The sequence below is a fragment of the Saccopteryx leptura genome, chromosome 2 (genome assembly GCF_036850995.1).
Source record: "Saccopteryx leptura isolate mSacLep1 chromosome 2, mSacLep1_pri_phased_curated, whole genome shotgun sequence".
NCBI lineage: Eukaryota > Metazoa > Chordata > Mammalia > Chiroptera > Emballonuridae > Saccopteryx > Saccopteryx leptura.
In genome coordinates this window covers 265,492,949-265,510,495 of record NC_089504.1, presented here as the reverse complement: position 1 = coordinate 265,510,495, position 17,547 = coordinate 265,492,949, and the positions used below count along the sequence as shown (strand labels likewise).

Sequence of the window (17,547 nt, the reverse complement as noted above, 5' to 3'; positions counted from 1 at the left end):
AACCAATCGAGCCATGGCTGTGGGAGGGGAAGGGGGAGAGGGGGGAGAAGCAGATGGTTTTGTCTCCTTTGTGCCCTGACCAGTAATCGAACTTGGGACATCCACATGCCAGGCCGATGCCCTACCACTGAGCCAACCAGCTAGGGCTCACCATCACTCTTCACATAGCAGCCAGAGTATTCTTCTAAAAAGATGAGTTGGATTTCCTAGCTGATTACTCGTTGGTACATTCCCACTGGATTGGGAATGAAATCTAAATTTCTTAGTAGGGCCAATATGTACGCATGAGGTAAACTGTCTCTACCAACCTTCAGTCTTATCGCAAACGGCCCCCTCCTCATTCAGCAGGCTCCAGGCACCTTCCAGCTGCGAGGCCGTCATCATATTCCCTTTGCCTAGAACTGCCTGCCTGCCACTTGCTTGTTCCTTCCTATCCTCACGGTCCCATCTTAAATGAATTTCCTTAGCGAGGCCTCAGATAAAGTAGTTCCTTCCAGCTGTTCTCTGTATTTTTTCTGGCACTTAGTTCGGATTTCTTTATTTAATGTTTATTATTTATCTCCCAACTGGAACACGGGTCTTGGAGAACAAGAATTGTGTCTACATTGTCCACCATTGTCTCTCTAGAGCTGAGGGCACAGGAAGTGGCCATTCAAAGTCTGTACTATGAATGAATGAATGAATGAATGAATGTGTGCCCTGCTGACAGCTCACCTTATCCTTGACCAGCCGATAGCATGCTGGACACTCCTGGCAGCCTGGCCAAGACCGATTGTAGAAATAGTTCTCTTCACACTGGTCACAGCGATTTCCCACAAAGCCTTCTCTGCATTCGCAGTGACCATCGTCTTTGCACTGGAGTGAAAGGGACCCCTCAGGATGGCAGTCACAGGCTGAAGAATAAGAAAAAAAGAGACCATAATAAGGAAAAGAAGAAAGAGCAAGCTTTTTTTTTTTAACTCAGACTATTAATAGGCTGACTATACTATCATGATAAGTAGACTTAAAAAAAGAAAAAAACTGATTTATGAGAATTTAAATGGCTACGTCTACTTAGCTGAGAACATGCAAATTTTTATAGTAAAGGAAATTTTAAAGTAAAATGTGTATCCTTTGGAGGGGAGCAGATTTCATGTTCCTTAATAATTACAGAAACTTGTCTATTAAACCAATCAGTGCCTTTTCTGTGCACTTCAATAACTCATCTCTCCGCTAAGGAACTAGAAAATCCAAATGCTAATGCTTATTTTGTATTATTTTACAGTCTGTTTACTCATTTTGTTCTCTGAACTGAGTCAAAGACTTATGCGCCGTTCCACAGGAGAAAGGAAGGAATTCAGAAAGCAAAAGCCCAAACTGTTCTGAGGCCTAATTCCAGGCAAGTGTTTATGCCAAGGAGGAGCAGCTGTTTATACGCAGCCGCACCAAACGCGCCCCAAGGGTGGGAAGCAACTGCCGCCGAAAGTCAACAAACATGTTCTGAGCTGATCCCTCGGTTTCCTTCTCTGCGCTGAGGATGTATCAGTAAAATGTTTACTAAGCACAGTAGGAAAGCTCGGTAATCAAGGGGAGAGTTTTCTTTAGAAAAAGAACAGATTGGTGGAAGGAAACAGGAGGAAGGAACTCTATAAAAGAAGACATAAATAAGGCAGTTGCAAGGAAACCAGGGAAGCTCTCACTCCCAAGACTTGTTGAAAAGGGGAACGTTCACTGAAGAAAGCCCCGCTGCTGACTTAGGCCCGGCCCTGGCTGTGAGCCGCGCAGCAGACCGGGGCTGTCAGAGTTCTCCCTGGACTCAGCGGGGCTAATGGTTTAGGGGAGACTTAGACTTCGGTGCCATCACACCCCTTACGTTTGCAGCCTTCAGGTCCAAACCCGAAGTGGTTGACCTCACAGCGCTCACAGTGCTGACCGGTGATGCCGGGCTGGCACTCACACTGGCCAGTGCGGATGTCACACTGCCCGTTGGTGGAACCCAAAGCATGGCAGTTACACCTGAAATGAACATATGACATTTCTCAGGGAAGAAAACAGACTTTAAGCAAACTGCCCTCTTCCCTTTCAGCACAGGACTGATGCAATTTGTAATAGAAAACAATGTTAAGGGCTATTGAGCCCCCGAGGTTCAGTAATTTTCAGGGGTTCTATTCGGAACCTCTCATTTTCTAGCCTAACACACGGACACTGTTATTCCACCACTAAGCCCACTACCGGTGGCTCTCCAACCTTGCACCCCAAGGCACTGACCAGGAGCTTTGAAAACAAGAATTCCCCAACTGCCACTCTGGAAGGTCTGATTCTAACCATCTCAGAAAGGACCTTGTAATTTGCGTATTTTTTTTTAAATGTTGCTCAGGTGACTCCGACATAGCCAGAGCCACTGCATTCCTCCCTCCTCTCCCATTAGCTTAATTACAACTCTCCAGCATTGCCTCCAAGGGCGCCTTGCCCGTATCAGGCACTCAAGTCATTCCTGAGCAAAGCCAAGCTGACGACAGCCCCTAAAAATTCATCTCTGACAATAAAAGAAGAAGATGACTTCCCCCAAAAGCACCTGACGTCTCACCTCTCACAGCCTTGCCCGCTGTGCAGGTTGTAGAAGCCGGGGTCACAAGCCCCGCAGTCCCGGCCGGTCACGTGGGGCAGACACTCGCACTGCCCGGTCACAGGGCTGCAGCCGCTCCGCTGCCGCACGGCTCCATAGGGGTTGCAATCACAGGCTGGGGTGGGAAGACAGAGACAGCAAGAAGCACGTCACCCGACAGAGACATTCAACACAAATGGCACAAACAGGCCCTGCGGACTTGCGCTGGCCGGTGCAGCAGCTACCGGTCAGCTGTGGCTACTGAGCACTTGAAAGGTAGCTGCTCTCTATGGGCTGGAAATGTGAACCACACACAGGCATTTGCAGACTGAACGTGGGGGGGAAACACATATCAATAACATATGGCTGTTCCTTGTTGAAATGATAACACGATAGCTAAATTAGGGTAAATGTATGACTGAAATTAATTTCGCCTTTCTCTTTATTTTCCTATCTCTACTAGAAAAATGTAAATTACATAAGCGGTTGGCATGTATTTCTATTGCGCGGTGCCACTCTAGACTAAACAACTGTAAATATTGAAAGAGAGTGCACAGTGAGTTCTCAGAATGAGCACAGTGGGGACAGAAGCTGCCGATGGCGGGTCACCTTTGCATTTGTCTGCTGGATTGGGAGCCAGCGGATTTCCAAAGAATCCTTCCTTGCAGCGGTCACAGTAGAAGCCGGCCGTGTTATAGATGCACTTCAGGCATTCTCCCGTCAAGCGGTTGCAATTCCCAACTGCGTTGGGGTCGATGTTGTCATTGCACTGGCAGAGCCGGCACAGCCGCACGGGGCCCTGTCTGCCCAGGGGGTCTCCGAAGTAGCCGTCGTCACAGAGCTCACACCTTTTACCTGGGCACGAGACAATTGATGTTACAAAGGCCTGAGACACTTCTGGTGCTGCTGGCTACCAAGAGTCTGTTTACAAATTACCACGGTTACAGGCAGTCTTGTGGGGAGCAACGTGGTACAGAGGACATGGTACCAGCCTAGGAGAGCAGAGGACCCGGCTGCGGCCCTGACACTGGGCCCGACCAGCGGAGTGACCTTGGGCACATTTCCATTCCTGATTTGCCTACTTCACTTCAGTTTGGAGGATTACCTGAAATCACACCCTAAAAGTCCTTTGTAAGTGAGTCGGGCTCAGGGTCTATTAACCTCCCCAGTCCCAAGGGATGGCACATTCATGTATGTTTGTTTTTGTGGATGATATTAAGAAAGACGAAGGTGGCTCTTGATACCATAAATATCCTAAACAATAGGTTAAGATCCTTTTCTTAAGAAATAAAAGGTGCATGCTAATACTTGTTTGAGCAGCATCAACTAGCACAGAATTGAGCATTTTAGACGGAAACCTGGAGGCTATCATTTGCCACCCGCTTCTATCATAGCTATGGGAATGGAGAGAGAGGTTAAGCACCTTGCCCACAACCAAACAGCTGATGGATAGTAAGAGACAGAGCTAGGACTCAGGGATCTTCCCACCACACTAAGCTCATTGCTCTGTGAGGCAGGGAGATGACAGTGGTACGGACCTGGGTGGTGGCTGCGGAAGAAGTTGAAGGGGGTCAGATTTGAGACAGAACCAGTTAATAGTTGCTGTCTGATTGCTTCTGGGGAAGGAAAGAAAGAAGAATCAAGGCAATGCCTAGGACTTTAGCATGGGCGGATGGTAGTATTTTTACTGAGATGAACAAGATTAGGGATGAAACATGGCTGCGACAGGAAAAAGAGGAAATCAGAGATTTAGCTTGGATTTGCTTCAATTTGAGATTCCTCTAGCCATCTGAATCAAGATCACAGAAAAGAATTGGGGCATTCACATTAGCAAGATGTGAAGAGAGCTTAGTAAAGATCTGATCTACAGAGGTATGGGCAGAGGGTAGGGAGACCCAAGGACAGTAACCATAGGGAGTGGCAGACTCCATAACCTGGGCTTCAGGGGGTGGGTGGAGGGAGCAGTTACTAGAACCTCATAGTTTTTAACTTTACCAAAAAGAGCTGTTTGGAGAAGGCCACCTGCCAGGAGCTGAGAACTTCGGTTAAGGTCACCAAACCACGAGGATCCCACAGAGAGGGAACCTTGGAATAAAACTCTGCCGTCACCAGAGAGGCTGCCATTTGATGCAGTGCATGCAGGTCTCATCAGGGTGGGGACAGATGAGGAACGGATGAGGAGGGACACACGGAAGGCTTCCAGCCACCACTCACGTGGAGATGGCAAGGCGGCAGCTGGTGCTCAGGAGAGCGAGGCCAGGACGGGAGATACAGCTTTTGCAGCTGTAGCACAGAGAGGCTTTGAAGCCTAAAGACGGGTCTGCTCACCTCAGGGGAGAATATAAAGTTGACATGAAAGCCCTAGGCTGAGAGTCAGGAGTGATCAGAGGAGACCCAGAGAAGAGAGATAGTGCCTAAAAAGGCCAGAGAAAATGTCTGGAGCCAAGTGAGCAGTCCACAGTGTCCAGTGTTTCTGAGACCAGGTCAGATGAGGACTGAGGATGGACCACTGCAGTTAGCTAATGGAGACCACCGATGAGGTGAACAGAAAATGCGGGGTGGAGTGGGGTGTGAGGGGAAGAAATAGGGTGCTAAGAGAGGAGAGGAAGCTGGGGTCCTTCTTGCCTCTGATGTAGATCGTTAAGACCCTCCCCCGAGATCCCTGTCCAGATTAGCATGAAGACAGAATTTCAGTTCTGCTTTTCCATCAGATAATTTAGCTATTCTAGATAGGATCCACATTTAAAATGTCTTGAGACCTGTTTCTGATAGAAAACCTAAAAGAGAGCTAGATGGTAGCCCATGAAAAGCCCTCACTCCATCATATCCCTGGTAGCTACAGCCTAGTCTACCCTTTTATCTCAGAGTCTAGGACGTAGGTTCAAGTCCTGGCTGTAGTACTTAGACAACACTGGGCAGGTTATATGCCTTTTCAGCCTACATTTTCCTTATCGTCCTTCCCCACGATAGGAGAGAAGTTCTTTCTTCTTTAGCCTGCCTGTGGGCATCCCTCCATCCGAACTAACCACACTGTGTTATACTTTCCTCTGCTTCCCTCCATACTGTTAGCCCCTGAACAGTAGGGAACGTCCCTTAATCCTTTTTGTATTTCTAGCATCATGCACTCAAAAAAGTTGACTGACAATAGATTGTTATTAATTTATCTCAAAAGACTGTTTTAAAGATTAAATGTGAATGCAAACCACATATGAAGATCTCTGGGACTATAATACTTATATTCTTCCATAGTCTTCCAAATGAGGAACTTCTTAGCTCATATCTGCAATCTCTATTCATTTACTCCACAAATATTTGCATTCATTCAACAGACACATATGCTGAACACTGTTCTGGGTGTTAAGGATGCAGACGTGAATAAAACAAACAAAAGTCCCTGCTCTCTTGGAGCTGAAACTGGTGTGGAGGAGCAGAGGGGGAGGACAGACAATAAGCAAATGAAGAAACATGGCAATTCCAAATGGCTAAAGAGAGCTATGGGAGAAGGGTAAAGCAGGATAAAGGAATAATGAGTGGGAGCCTTTTTTTTTTTGTGTGTGTGTATTTTTCTGAAGCTGGAAACGGGGAGAGACAGTCAGACAGACTCCCGCATGCGCCCGACCGGGATCCACCCGGCACGCCCACCAGGGGCGATGCTCTGCCCACCAGGAGGCGATGCTCTGCCCCTCCGGGGCGTCGCTCTGCCGCGACCAGAGCCACTCTAGCGCCTGGGGCAGAGGCCAAGGAGCCATCCCCAGCGCCCGGGCCATCTTTGCTCCAATGGAGCCTTGGCTGCGGGAGGGGAAGAGAGAGACAGAGAGGAAGGAGGGGGGGGTGGAGAAGCAAATGGGCAGTTCTCCTATGTGCCCTGGCCGGGAATCGAACCCGGGTCCCCTGCACGCCAGGCCGACGCTCTACCGCTGAGCCAACCGGCCAGGGCAGTGGGAGCCATTTTTATAGGGGGGCTACGCTGTTTTTCACAGACAACTGTGCCCTCATTAACATCCTCAAGAACAGCTATCGAGTATTCCCTTCAAGCCAGGTGGTAACTAATAACACAAATATAGTTCACAAGCTGTAGGTGAGAAACATCTGATTAGTGACCAACATGTTTATAGCATTTCCAGAGTTCTCCTATATGATCCTCCATCTCTCCATGAAGCACTCGGACAAGTCTCAATCCACCACTGGTATTAGTCAGTACAGACATGAGAATGACCCCACCATGCTTAACTGTTTCCATTCACATTTGCCATCCACTCAGGGGAACAACAAAACGAGTAAAGGGACCTACCATTAACTGTTACAGGAAGTACTTCTAAGAGTAGATATCATAAGTGAGATATTTACTAGGCACTTTGGCAGCAAAGTAAAGAACAAGGGTTCTTTTGGACCCTTGGAGCAGGAAGGGTCCATTGGACAACATTCCTGGGAAAGAGATGTTTCAACCCAACCCCACAGAAGAGACGGGAGTCGGCCAAGCAAAGGGAGGCTTGGGTCGGAGAGAGTGGGGTAAGCACTCTAAAAGAGAATGGCACATGGAAGCCAAAGAGTCTGGCCTCTCCGAGGGGCGACAAGAAGCCCAGGAGGCCAGAGCAGAGCGTGTGAGTGGGTGCTGCAGCACGAGGCTGGAGAAGTCTGTCTGCTTGAGAACCTGCTGGGCTGCTGGTTGTTTAAAAAAAAAAAAAAGCAGTAAAGAATCAAAAATATAAAATTCTACACTAATCTCCACTCCTTCTTTTCTCAATTATCTTAAGCAAATGGCTGACTTTCTGTGTCGCAATGCCCTTGTGCTCGGTGAGGGGTCAGTGGAGCAGAGGCAGGCCGAGGGCGGGACACGTTTCCCAGTGATTCAAGAATGTTTCGATGAAACGCAAGAGATTCAGATTATTAGCACAGTGTTTTGGGTTTTTACTCATTTTTATGCTCCGTAGCAAATCTCTGGAACAAAGGCTTGTAATGGGGTCAAAGGCTGTATCGGAAGCCTGGCAGAAGCTGCACTGTGGGGCTGCAGCCAACGCGGGAAGACAGCCCCCCGCGAGCCTCGGTGCCGTGGTCGGCTGCCCGGCGGGCAGCCCCTGGGTGGCTGGGAAGATCTAGTGTCAGGTTCTCATCGAAAAGAAAGAAACGCAGGGAATGGGAACACTGACTTATCCAAAGCTGTTAAAAAATGAACACATTTTTCCAGCTAAATGTGATGGGTTCTCATACACTGAAAAAACTGTATTTAAAGAAAGAATGTAAAAAAAATTTTTATTTTTTTAAATTACCTCTTTATATAATGAAGTCCAGGTTAACAGCCCCACAAATAAAAACCAAGTTCTGGTTCTCATCTTATGAGGGGGAGTACATTGTAGCAAACATCATCATTGAAGCCGGAATGCCAGGGTTGAAATTCTAGTTCCTTTGACGACTAGCCCGCAAGTTTGATCATGTATCGTAATGTCTCTGTGCCTCAGTTTTCCTAGCTGGAACATGGGGATGCTAACAAACCTGCCTCATAGGGCTGTGAGGATGAATGAGGCAGGGAAGTACATGGCCATAAATACATTACCTACTGTGAGTATCTGACATGCATTTTATAAATCCATAATAAACCTGTTTCCTATAAAACTCTGCCTATTCGGAAAATTGTAATCATTCAGCCAAACAAACAAAAAGCCCCAGACATTCCCAAAGTCCTTCCCCCCAAGGCGGTTTTAAAGGCTGGAACCCTACAAGCGATGGAAAGAGTGGACGTACCAGTGGTACCAGTAGGACAGTTGGTGCACACCACCTCCTGCGTCACAGGGACAACAGCACAACTTGAGCCCCCAGGACATGGACAGGGCTGGCAATCAGCGGACGTGCCCACGGTTGAATCTCCATAGAACCCATCGCTGCACTTCTCACAGTGGGGGCCGGCTGTATTGTCTCTGCAGTTACAAACACCTATTTGGAGAGTGGGCATGAGAAAACAGGCAAATCACACAATGAGCCTTTCCTACCCATCTGCTGAAGAGAGTTAGGTCTAGCAGCCCCCAAAGAGCATCTGCTCACCTGTCTCGGGGATGCAGGTCTCACTGTGTCCATTGCAGGTACAAAGCACACAGGGACTGTATGGTCCGAGACTTGGGGTTTCTCTTTTGTAACCCGGGAGGCACATCTCACAAAACTGCCCTCCGTATCCTACAGGACAGGTGCAGGTCTCCACCCAGGTGGCAGGGACCCCAGGCCCTGGACGCGCACTTGCCAGGGTGACATCATCCAAATAGCCAGCACCTGTGTGTAGCGTGAGAAAGAGAATCACTGAACTGGCTTCTGTTTTCCAAAAGCTCACGAGAATTCAGTAACATTAAAGAGTAAACAGGCTCAAAATTCTAGAAGCAATCAGCCATTAGTTTAATTCATTTATTGGAGAAGACTAAATAGAAAATAGAATTTAGAACAATTATATATATGGTAGCTGCTGCTATGTCTGGAATAACAGTATAACAAACATTTTTAAACATGTCCACGCCCCAAGATTGATGGATTGTACAGTTGTTCTATCACCAATATAAAAAATGAAAAGCGCCTAACCAGGCAGTGGCACAGTGGATAGAGTGTTGGACTGGGACGCGGAAGACCCAGGTTCGAGACCCCAAGGTCGCCAGCTTGAGCACAGGCTCATCTAGTTTGAGCAAAAGCTCACCAGCTTGAGCCCAAGGTCGCTGGCTCGAGCAAGGAGTCACTTGGTCTGCTGTAGCCCCCCAGTCAAACCACATATGAGAAAGCAAATGATGAGCAACTAAGGTGCCACAATGAAGAATTGATGCTTCTCATCTCTCTCTCTGCCTTGTCTGTCTGTCCCCTATCTGTCCCTCTGTCTGTCACAAAAAAAAGAAAGAAAGAAAAGCATTGGACCATAATCTGGGGCAAGAAGAGAAAAGAGCAGGAATATGGAGGATAAGAGAAGCTTAGGTCTGTAGTCATTAAGCAGAATTTTTGTTCTTTGGTGACAAAAGCATGCACTGACTGTAAGGTTCAAGACGACACTGCAGGGAAAACACCTGTCAACAAGTACCACTTAGTTATATATTTTTACCCTGCATAAAACAGCAAAAATAAGCAAACAACTCCTAATACTTCAGGGCTACTTCAACAAGTATGCAATCATCCCAAAGTCATTATGCCGCATGTCACAATATTTTCCCATTTCCAGAAGAAAGTAACAATAGGGGAGGCCTTCCATTGACTAGAGACCAATGGTTCGTCCAACCCCACTGTGCCTGTGAGGCCCCAGGCATATCCCATGGCAGAGGCCAGCCTTGAGTACCTCATCGTATTTCCCTTGAATTACTACCCCACTCCTGTCTCTGGCAGTCCACCTTTCAAGTGTATTTCCCCATATTATAAAATATTATTTACTGCTTATATAATTCTTGGAAATGATCAACCTGAAGATGAAGAATAGCTCTTCTGTATATTACTGCCTTGAATTTAGTTAACTTTTACTGTTTATGATTTTTTTTTTCAACAACTAGATCATGGGATACATTTCCACTGGCTAATGTGCTTCCAATTCTAAACATTCTTTCATCTCCCCATCCTTGAAAGTACTCTTCCTCTCATCCCTACTCCCAAATTATAGTCCATCTCCTTTCCTTCCCGTACGGCCACACTTCTTAAAAGAATAACCTTTACTTTACTCCTTAACCTTCAAATAGCTTATCAAAGCACTGCAATCCAATTTGTTTCAATACTTCCTAAAAAAAAACACCTCACCAGTGACTCTTTAGTCATCCAATCCAAAATCCAATCGTGTGATTTTCTTAAACTTGTTAATTGTTTCACTGCCTTAAAATTCTTTTTCTCTCTTGAGGCTTAGGGCATGGTCCTTAAATAACGATGTTTCCAGAATTGCATGTTTTCTTTTTTTCAAGTTTCCCAGTTTAAAAATTTAAGTCCATCCATTGACAACCCTTTAATGCTAGGTCTCCAGTTCTAACTGCTTGCTAAGCCCCAGATCCTATTTCTGACTGCCACTTACAGGACATTTTCATCTCGATATTCGCGCAAGTCTCCCAAAACCCAACATGTCCAGGGACCTGAGGGCATTATGCTAAGTGAAGTAAGTCAAACAGAGAAAGCAAATACCTTAATATCTCGCTTGCAGCAGGGTCTTTAAAAAGAAAACAACAAAAAAGGAATAAAAAAATCCCAAAACACTTTATAATTCATCGCTACAGAGAACAAAGATTGGTGTTTTACAAAGTCCCAGTTATAAAATAAAGAAAACATGGGGCTGTAATGCACAGACTGGCTACTACAGTTAATACCATGGCATATTGCATATTTGAAAGGTGCTGAGAGAGTAAATGTTAAAAGTTCTCATCACAACAGAAAAAAAATTCTGTACCTATGTATGGTGATTGACGGTAACTATACCTATGATGGAAATCATTTCACCATATATACAAATATTAAATCATTATGTTGTCACCTGAAATTAATATAATGTTGTATGTCAATTATACCTCAATTGGCCCTGGCTGGTTGGCTCTGTGGTAGAGGACTGGCCCAGTGTGTGGATGTCCTGGGTTCAATTCCTGATCAGGATACACAGGAGAAGCAACCATCTACTTCTCTACCCATCCTCCTCCCCCTTCTTTCTCTTTCTCTCTTTCCCCCTCTCCTGCAGCCATGGCTTGAGTGATTTGAGCAAGTTGGCGGTGGCTTCCATCTCAGGGGCTAAAAATAGCTCAGTTGCCGAGCAACAGAGCAATGCCCCATGGGGAGAGCATTACCCCATAGGGGGCTTACAGGGTGGATCCCAGTTGGGGCGTATATGGGAATCTGTCTCTCTGCCTCCCCTGTTCTCACTTAATTAAAGAGAAATTAAATTGAAAGCCATACATGAAACAGCTTTGTTTATCTAAAATTCTAACAAAGGTTCTTCAGTACTTTACACTTTTGCCAGTGGTTAAAAGTCTTGATAATTACAGAGCAATAAATAAAAAAGAAATAAAAGTTAAGTCATGTGAGTTAGTAAAATCATATTTAGTAATTTTAGAAAAATCTATTTATATATAATGTTAATCACAATAGGCTTATCCATTATAAAATAGTATTTAGTAATTTTAGCAAATTTTCTCCAGGTTCTTAAAAGTGGTTAAAAATATATTCATTATTTTTATACATTAAGTCATGTATAATGAGATAGTTTATACCAGTGGTCCCTAACCTTTTTTGGGCCATGGACCGGTTCAATGTCAGAAAATATTTTCACGGACTGGCCTTTAGGGTAGGACGGATAAATGTATCACGTGACCGAGACAAGCGTCAAGAGTGAGTCTTAGATGGATGTAACAGAGGGAATTTGGTCATTTTTTAAAAATAAAACATTGTTCAGACTTAAATATAAATAAAACAGAAATAATGTAAGTTATTTATTCTTTTTTTGTGGACCAGTACCAGTCCACGGCCCGGGGGTTGAGGACCACTGGTTTATACCACTTAAGATCAGTGCTATAGCATTAGGACTTTAGAGATATCCTTTTGCATATTATAGATCCTTCTACCTAATCGTCTTATTAAACGGCTCTCCTAAATTATATCATAGTATCATAACTTACTTCTCTCACTATATGTCCCACGGATCTTGATAGAGGTCAAGTTATTAAGGAGCTTCTGAAATTCAAAAGGGGTAAGAGTAGGCCTCCAAGGGTAATCTGTTGCTTCATGGAGCCTGGAGAGAAAGAAGGGGCCACATTAACTTCTGTAAGGACAATTCAGGGGACCAAGAAAGCATTTTTTTATTTGTGTAGGCCACCAATAATGCCACCTCCGACAATCTAACCAAGTCAGAATCAGCCTGCCGGTCTGACAGCACAGCTAACAAGGGTGCAGGTGAACACAGAGAAGGATCCTTTTACAAAGGCTCCCCATCTCCCCAAAGTTTTTCTTCAACATTCACCTGAGGCCTGATAAGCTCAGATTAAAAAACCACTCCTATAATTCTGATCAGGTCAGATTTCACAACAAAGAGGATCTTACCTGAAGACGTACTTCACCGTGGTCTCACTTGGATAAGAATTGCCCTGCGCGATCAAGGGCACGGACACGCGCAGGCCAGCTCCCTCGAGCAGCACGTCCTCTGCAGAGAGACGAGTGTCCCGCCGGTCCACTCGAAAGGAGAAGGAGAGGTTCTGACCGTAACTCAACATCTGCTGGCCCAAGAACTTGGCTGGAACACAGACACACGGGGCAAGCACATGAGCATGAGATGCCAGAGGAGCCCGCCTCCGCCTCACTGCCCGCCAGCCTCACTTACCAGGAGCGACGAAGTACCTAGGAAAGTAGCTATCTGAGATGACGGCGATATCCTGCCGCTCAGAGGACCAGTCCAGGGATGCCTCGGAGCCGTCCCTTTGCTCTGCACGCCACTCATCCTCACCTGCGGGCAGAGGACAAGAACACGAGTGCTGTTACAGCGTCCGCGCCCTGAGCTCACCTCCTCTGTGTGCCACAAACATATACTGAGAGTAGAGGGAAAAACTTGCCTTATTCAAGGCAAGTTTTTGAATAAACAACTCCTACAACAGTACCTATATACACTATACTCCTCATGTTATATTTTGCTTTATTTTATGTAACATATAACTATGGTAAACTTGAAAACTACATTTCAAGAGCATAGAAAACATAATCAGTTGTGTTATAATAATAATATATGGTGTCAAGTGGGTACTAGATTAATTGAGGTGACCACTTTATAAGTTATATGAATGTCTAATCACTATGCTGTACACCTGAAACTAATATAACACTATATGTCAACTATAATTAAGAGATAAAAAATTTCTTTAAACATTACAAATCATAAAAAGAAACTATATAGAATAATAAAAACAAACTAAAAAACTCCAAAGAAATAAAAAAGCCAAATAAGAAAAATCATATTCATTAAAAAACATTAAGTGCTGCCACCATCAAAAAACCCTCAAAGAGTTACTGATTTTTATAAAATACTCTAAGTCTAGTCGCACACATCTCAGGGATGGAAGAAAAGGTCTAAATTACCAGTCTGAAAGGTAGAAGTTATAGAATGAACACTGTAGCCACCGACGTTTGTGCAGACAGAAGAATGCCCAAAGCAGAAGCAGGGGGTGCAGCCCCTTGGGTTAGACGATTCCAGATTAAAAAACCCAGGTTTGCATCTGGAAAAGGATTAGGTACCATCAGGCATTTTATTTTCGGAAGGTCCTTGAGATATGACAACAGAGAAAACATTATAAGCTCGAGAGGGAAGGAGGTACCTCTCACAGTTGAAGCCCTCAACATTGTCTTTGCAAACACATCTTCCCGTTTCGATGTTACATTCAGCGGTGCTGCCGGAAGGGTTACACGCGCAAGGCCTGTTGGGTGGCAAATGAGAAGAACAATGAGAGGAGAGATGGGAGGACAGAAAGTCCACTCTTACAGTCAATCTTTGGTTTTACACATTAATAATACGTTTTTCTTTTTTAAAAAAGGAAAAACATCATAGAGCAAAATGAATACTGATGCCATTTTTCTACTTGGATTTGATTTTCCTCAAGGACGCCTATCCCATCTAGATATGAAACATTGCGCTTCCTCTCTGTACGAACCAATCCTGGATCACTGTGACAGCCAGGGGTCTTGAATCTTGCTGACAATTATTTTGGGGAAAAAAACGTTTAGACTGCTGCAGATAAGCCACAGGAGCTATCACTATGAACCGACTACCGTACGCTTAGATGCTGCCCCCTTCCTTTGGCTTTGGAGAGGCTCACCTGCACCCCGCCTCCGTGAGAGAGTGGAAGCCAGGCTGACAACGATCACACTTGTCACCCATCACTCCGGGCTTGCAGCTGCATCGGCCATAGCTATCGCACTGCGTGCTGAGAGAGCCTGAAATTTAAACAGCCTGTCAACCACCAGCAGCGTCAGCACATCAAAGAAAAAAAAACCAGGTCACTAAAAACACTGCCTGGAAACCAACATGGAATCTCTAGATGGTTACAGAGAAGAAAGATAAAACTTTAAACCAGGATTCTCTCGAAATCAGACACTTCTCAGCCACCACATTTTAACCTTCCAGATACAAACCTTACTCATCAATGCTGGAAACACTACCAAGTCACCCCGTACCCAGTGATAAACTGTACCCTGGCCAGTCACTTCTCTGAGAAAGCACAGGCTCTTTAAGGGTCCTGTCTAGAATTTAAGTATCTGCCGGCATGAACCACAAATATAAAGGCCAAACTCTTGAAAGAGCAGAAAGGACTAAGAGAGGCACACCACATCGATGAATGTACACGAACATGAAAAAGCTCTCTAAGGATTCTAGACTAAACAAAATCATTAACAAGGAAGAACTCACGAAACAGCTAACCTTTTACAGTCAAGTTCAAATGGTTTCTAGGATCTTGCTGCTAATTATTTACAAAACTGTTACTCAGGCCAATCCCAGTTATATACACACCAGAAAATCATCCAAAAGTTCAGCATGGTTAAAGAGAGTGCAGGTGGAGGGTGCAGGCAGACCGAGTCATTTACATGTCACAATAATGTCCACTGACCCAATGCAAATGGCTAGGAAATGGCTTTATTTTCTGGGGACTTTATTTTCTGGGAATGCTTTTTTGTTTGGTCTTTCCACCCATCAGACCGAAGCGGACACTGCTGGTCACTTACCGACAGGACTGCAGTGGCACGGAGAGCAGGCCTCCGTGTTCCCCAGGCGGAAGAAATTCTCCCGGCACCTCTCGCAGTTGGCGCCATCGGTGTTGTCCTGGCAGTTGGTGCAGTGGCCCCCGTGGCCGGTGGAGCGGTACAGCTCAGGGTCAAAGTAGCATTCTTGCGATCGGCCATTGCAGTCACACGCTGTCGGCCAAACACATGAGTTAAGTGAGATCCGTGTTCCTTTACAAATAGCATTTTTGCAAGACTCAAAAAAACAACAACACACAAACAAAAAAACCAAGCCATAATTTCCCACATCTCTGTGACAGGTAGTATTAGAATATGAATGACCACCAGATGCATTGTTTATTAAAAAGAAAGGAAGGAAAGGAGGGAGGGAGGGAGGGAACAGGAAAGAAAAGAAAAGAAAAACAATGCCAACAAAGGGTTTACATGGCCAGGTTAAGGAAATGTTCATGCTTATCAAAAATAACACCATCATAAAAGACAAGGAATCCTGTACTTAGAATCTTCAGGTAACTGTTCATAGACCAAATTTCAAGTTTTCTAAATCTTTATCCTTCACCTGAATCCCAAGTTGAAGAACCAGGTGCCAGTGTGTAGGCAGGCTTCCATTTACCTTAACGTTCCAGGCCTCAGATGCTTCAATTACAATAAGATACTAACTTCCGAAGTGCCAGATTACCTGCATGTCCAGACGGGGCTAGCCTGAGACACAGGGGTTAAAATTAGTGCCTCTGCTGATAGAAGCAGAATTCAAGGGAAATCCGGACCCACTGGCTACATCCGTCCACGGGGGAGCAACAGTGCCAACTGGGTCACCTGTTCAGTAACTAACGATACCCTCCAGGGCACAACCATATTTTAAGAACAAGTATCTGTAGTCACAGGAACTCTTTATTATCTTTACATTCAGATGATTTTCTCAGAATTACTGATTCTGCCCAAAGTATTGGCTGTATCTTGAACACTAAATAAAAGTTTTATTTGATTTCAGACAGATCAGGAAGTTGTTTTAAAATATTTAAATATATATCTTTGTCTTTTTTTCTCTCATTTACAATCACTTCTTTTATGGTATTATCTTTGGAAATTTTTTAGAAACTTGAATCACTGGCACAAAAATTAAAGTGATGGGAAGGAGCTTCCTAGCTCTGTCCCTTCTTCGGGAGTGGTTCTCTTCCCTCCGGCCGCCCTAGATTACCCCGCAATCAACCCAGCCAACCCACCGACCCGACTGCGGCTCGGAGGCCACGAGCCAGGACAATTCTGGGGTCTCCACTGCTCTGACCCAGTGATGTTCAACCTTTTTCATCTCGTGGTGCACATAAACTAATTATTAAAATTCTGCAGCACATAAAAATATATATCTACATATTTTTTGCCAATTTAACAAGAAAATATCTGTATAATTTTGATTCATTTACACTGAGGGCTACTGCTGAGTTGGTGGTGTCATTTTTGTGTTTGACATTCTAAGGGGAAAGAGGTCAGGGACCCTGACTCCACAGTCAGGCGTTGCACGTTTCCAGATGTCTCGTGGCACACGCCAGGGTGCCACGGCACACCGGGTGAAAATCGCTGTCCTAACCCACGGCCAAAGCAGAGGCCGTGGCTCCCTAATCAGTAGCTGGTAAGAGAGAAGGTGGTCCTGTCACAACCTCCAGAAACTTTACTCTTTGAGGGGTCTCCGTGCCAAAGGGACCGAGGAGGAAAGCAAATTGACTCAGCCCCTCATCAAAAAGCCCTTTATCCACAGTCTTCAGCTCGCTGGCAAGTGGGGAGCTGGCCACATCGCGTATTTGTTGTTCTCATAATGTTCCTGGATTTCCTCTAATGATGACCACGTCATTAAACAGAATACTTTCCAAACACAGGTGGACATTTGTTTAGACGGCACATCTTAGGAATATTTCATTCTTCCTTTTGCCAGTCTTTGTCATGTAGCTTCCAACACTGGCTATTACAGTTCAGTAAGAGAATTAAAGAAGCTCAAATAACTGCTTAGGAATGCTGGAGGAGGCCATAAAATTAATCTGCAGATCTGGGATGGGTCGAGGGAAAGAAAAGATGAATAAGAAGATCTGCTCTAGGCAGCTAACAGAAACAGTCCTAAGTTAAGACAGCAATTCTTTCTCAAGGTTGCTGCCAACGACTCCTGCGAGTTCAGAGCGTCTTCTTTCTTGTTCCCTTTATGCCCAAGAGACTAGGTAAGGAATACTTATAAGGACATAAGGAAATTAGAGCTGCTTTAAAAATTTCCTAAGTCCTCGGCA

General features: G+C 45.0%; 1 protein-coding gene across 1 annotated transcript in view; it reads right to left on the bottom strand.

Moving 5' to 3' along the window:
* The window catches only part of LAMC1 (laminin subunit gamma 1), a 124,415-nt gene that overhangs the window by 18,842 nt on the left and 88,026 nt on the right, over nt 1-17,547 (bottom strand). The window contains exons 5-17 of the mRNA XM_066361694.1: nt 15,263-15,451; nt 14,359-14,476; nt 13,861-13,959; nt 13,625-13,761; nt 12,876-12,998; nt 12,599-12,788; nt 12,178-12,290; nt 8,621-8,842; nt 8,324-8,512; nt 3,194-3,439; nt 2,567-2,720; nt 1,853-1,995; nt 715-893 (exon numbers count right to left, since the gene is read on the bottom strand). Coding sequence (XP_066217791.1) covers nt 715-893; nt 1,853-1,995; nt 2,567-2,720; nt 3,194-3,439; nt 8,324-8,512; nt 8,621-8,842; nt 12,178-12,290; nt 12,599-12,788; nt 12,876-12,998; nt 13,625-13,761; nt 13,861-13,959; nt 14,359-14,476; nt 15,263-15,451 — 2,102 coding nt within the window. The remainder of the gene's footprint in view (nt 1-714; nt 894-1,852; nt 1,996-2,566; nt 2,721-3,193; nt 3,440-8,323; nt 8,513-8,620; nt 8,843-12,177; nt 12,291-12,598; nt 12,789-12,875; nt 12,999-13,624; nt 13,762-13,860; nt 13,960-14,358; nt 14,477-15,262; nt 15,452-17,547) is intronic.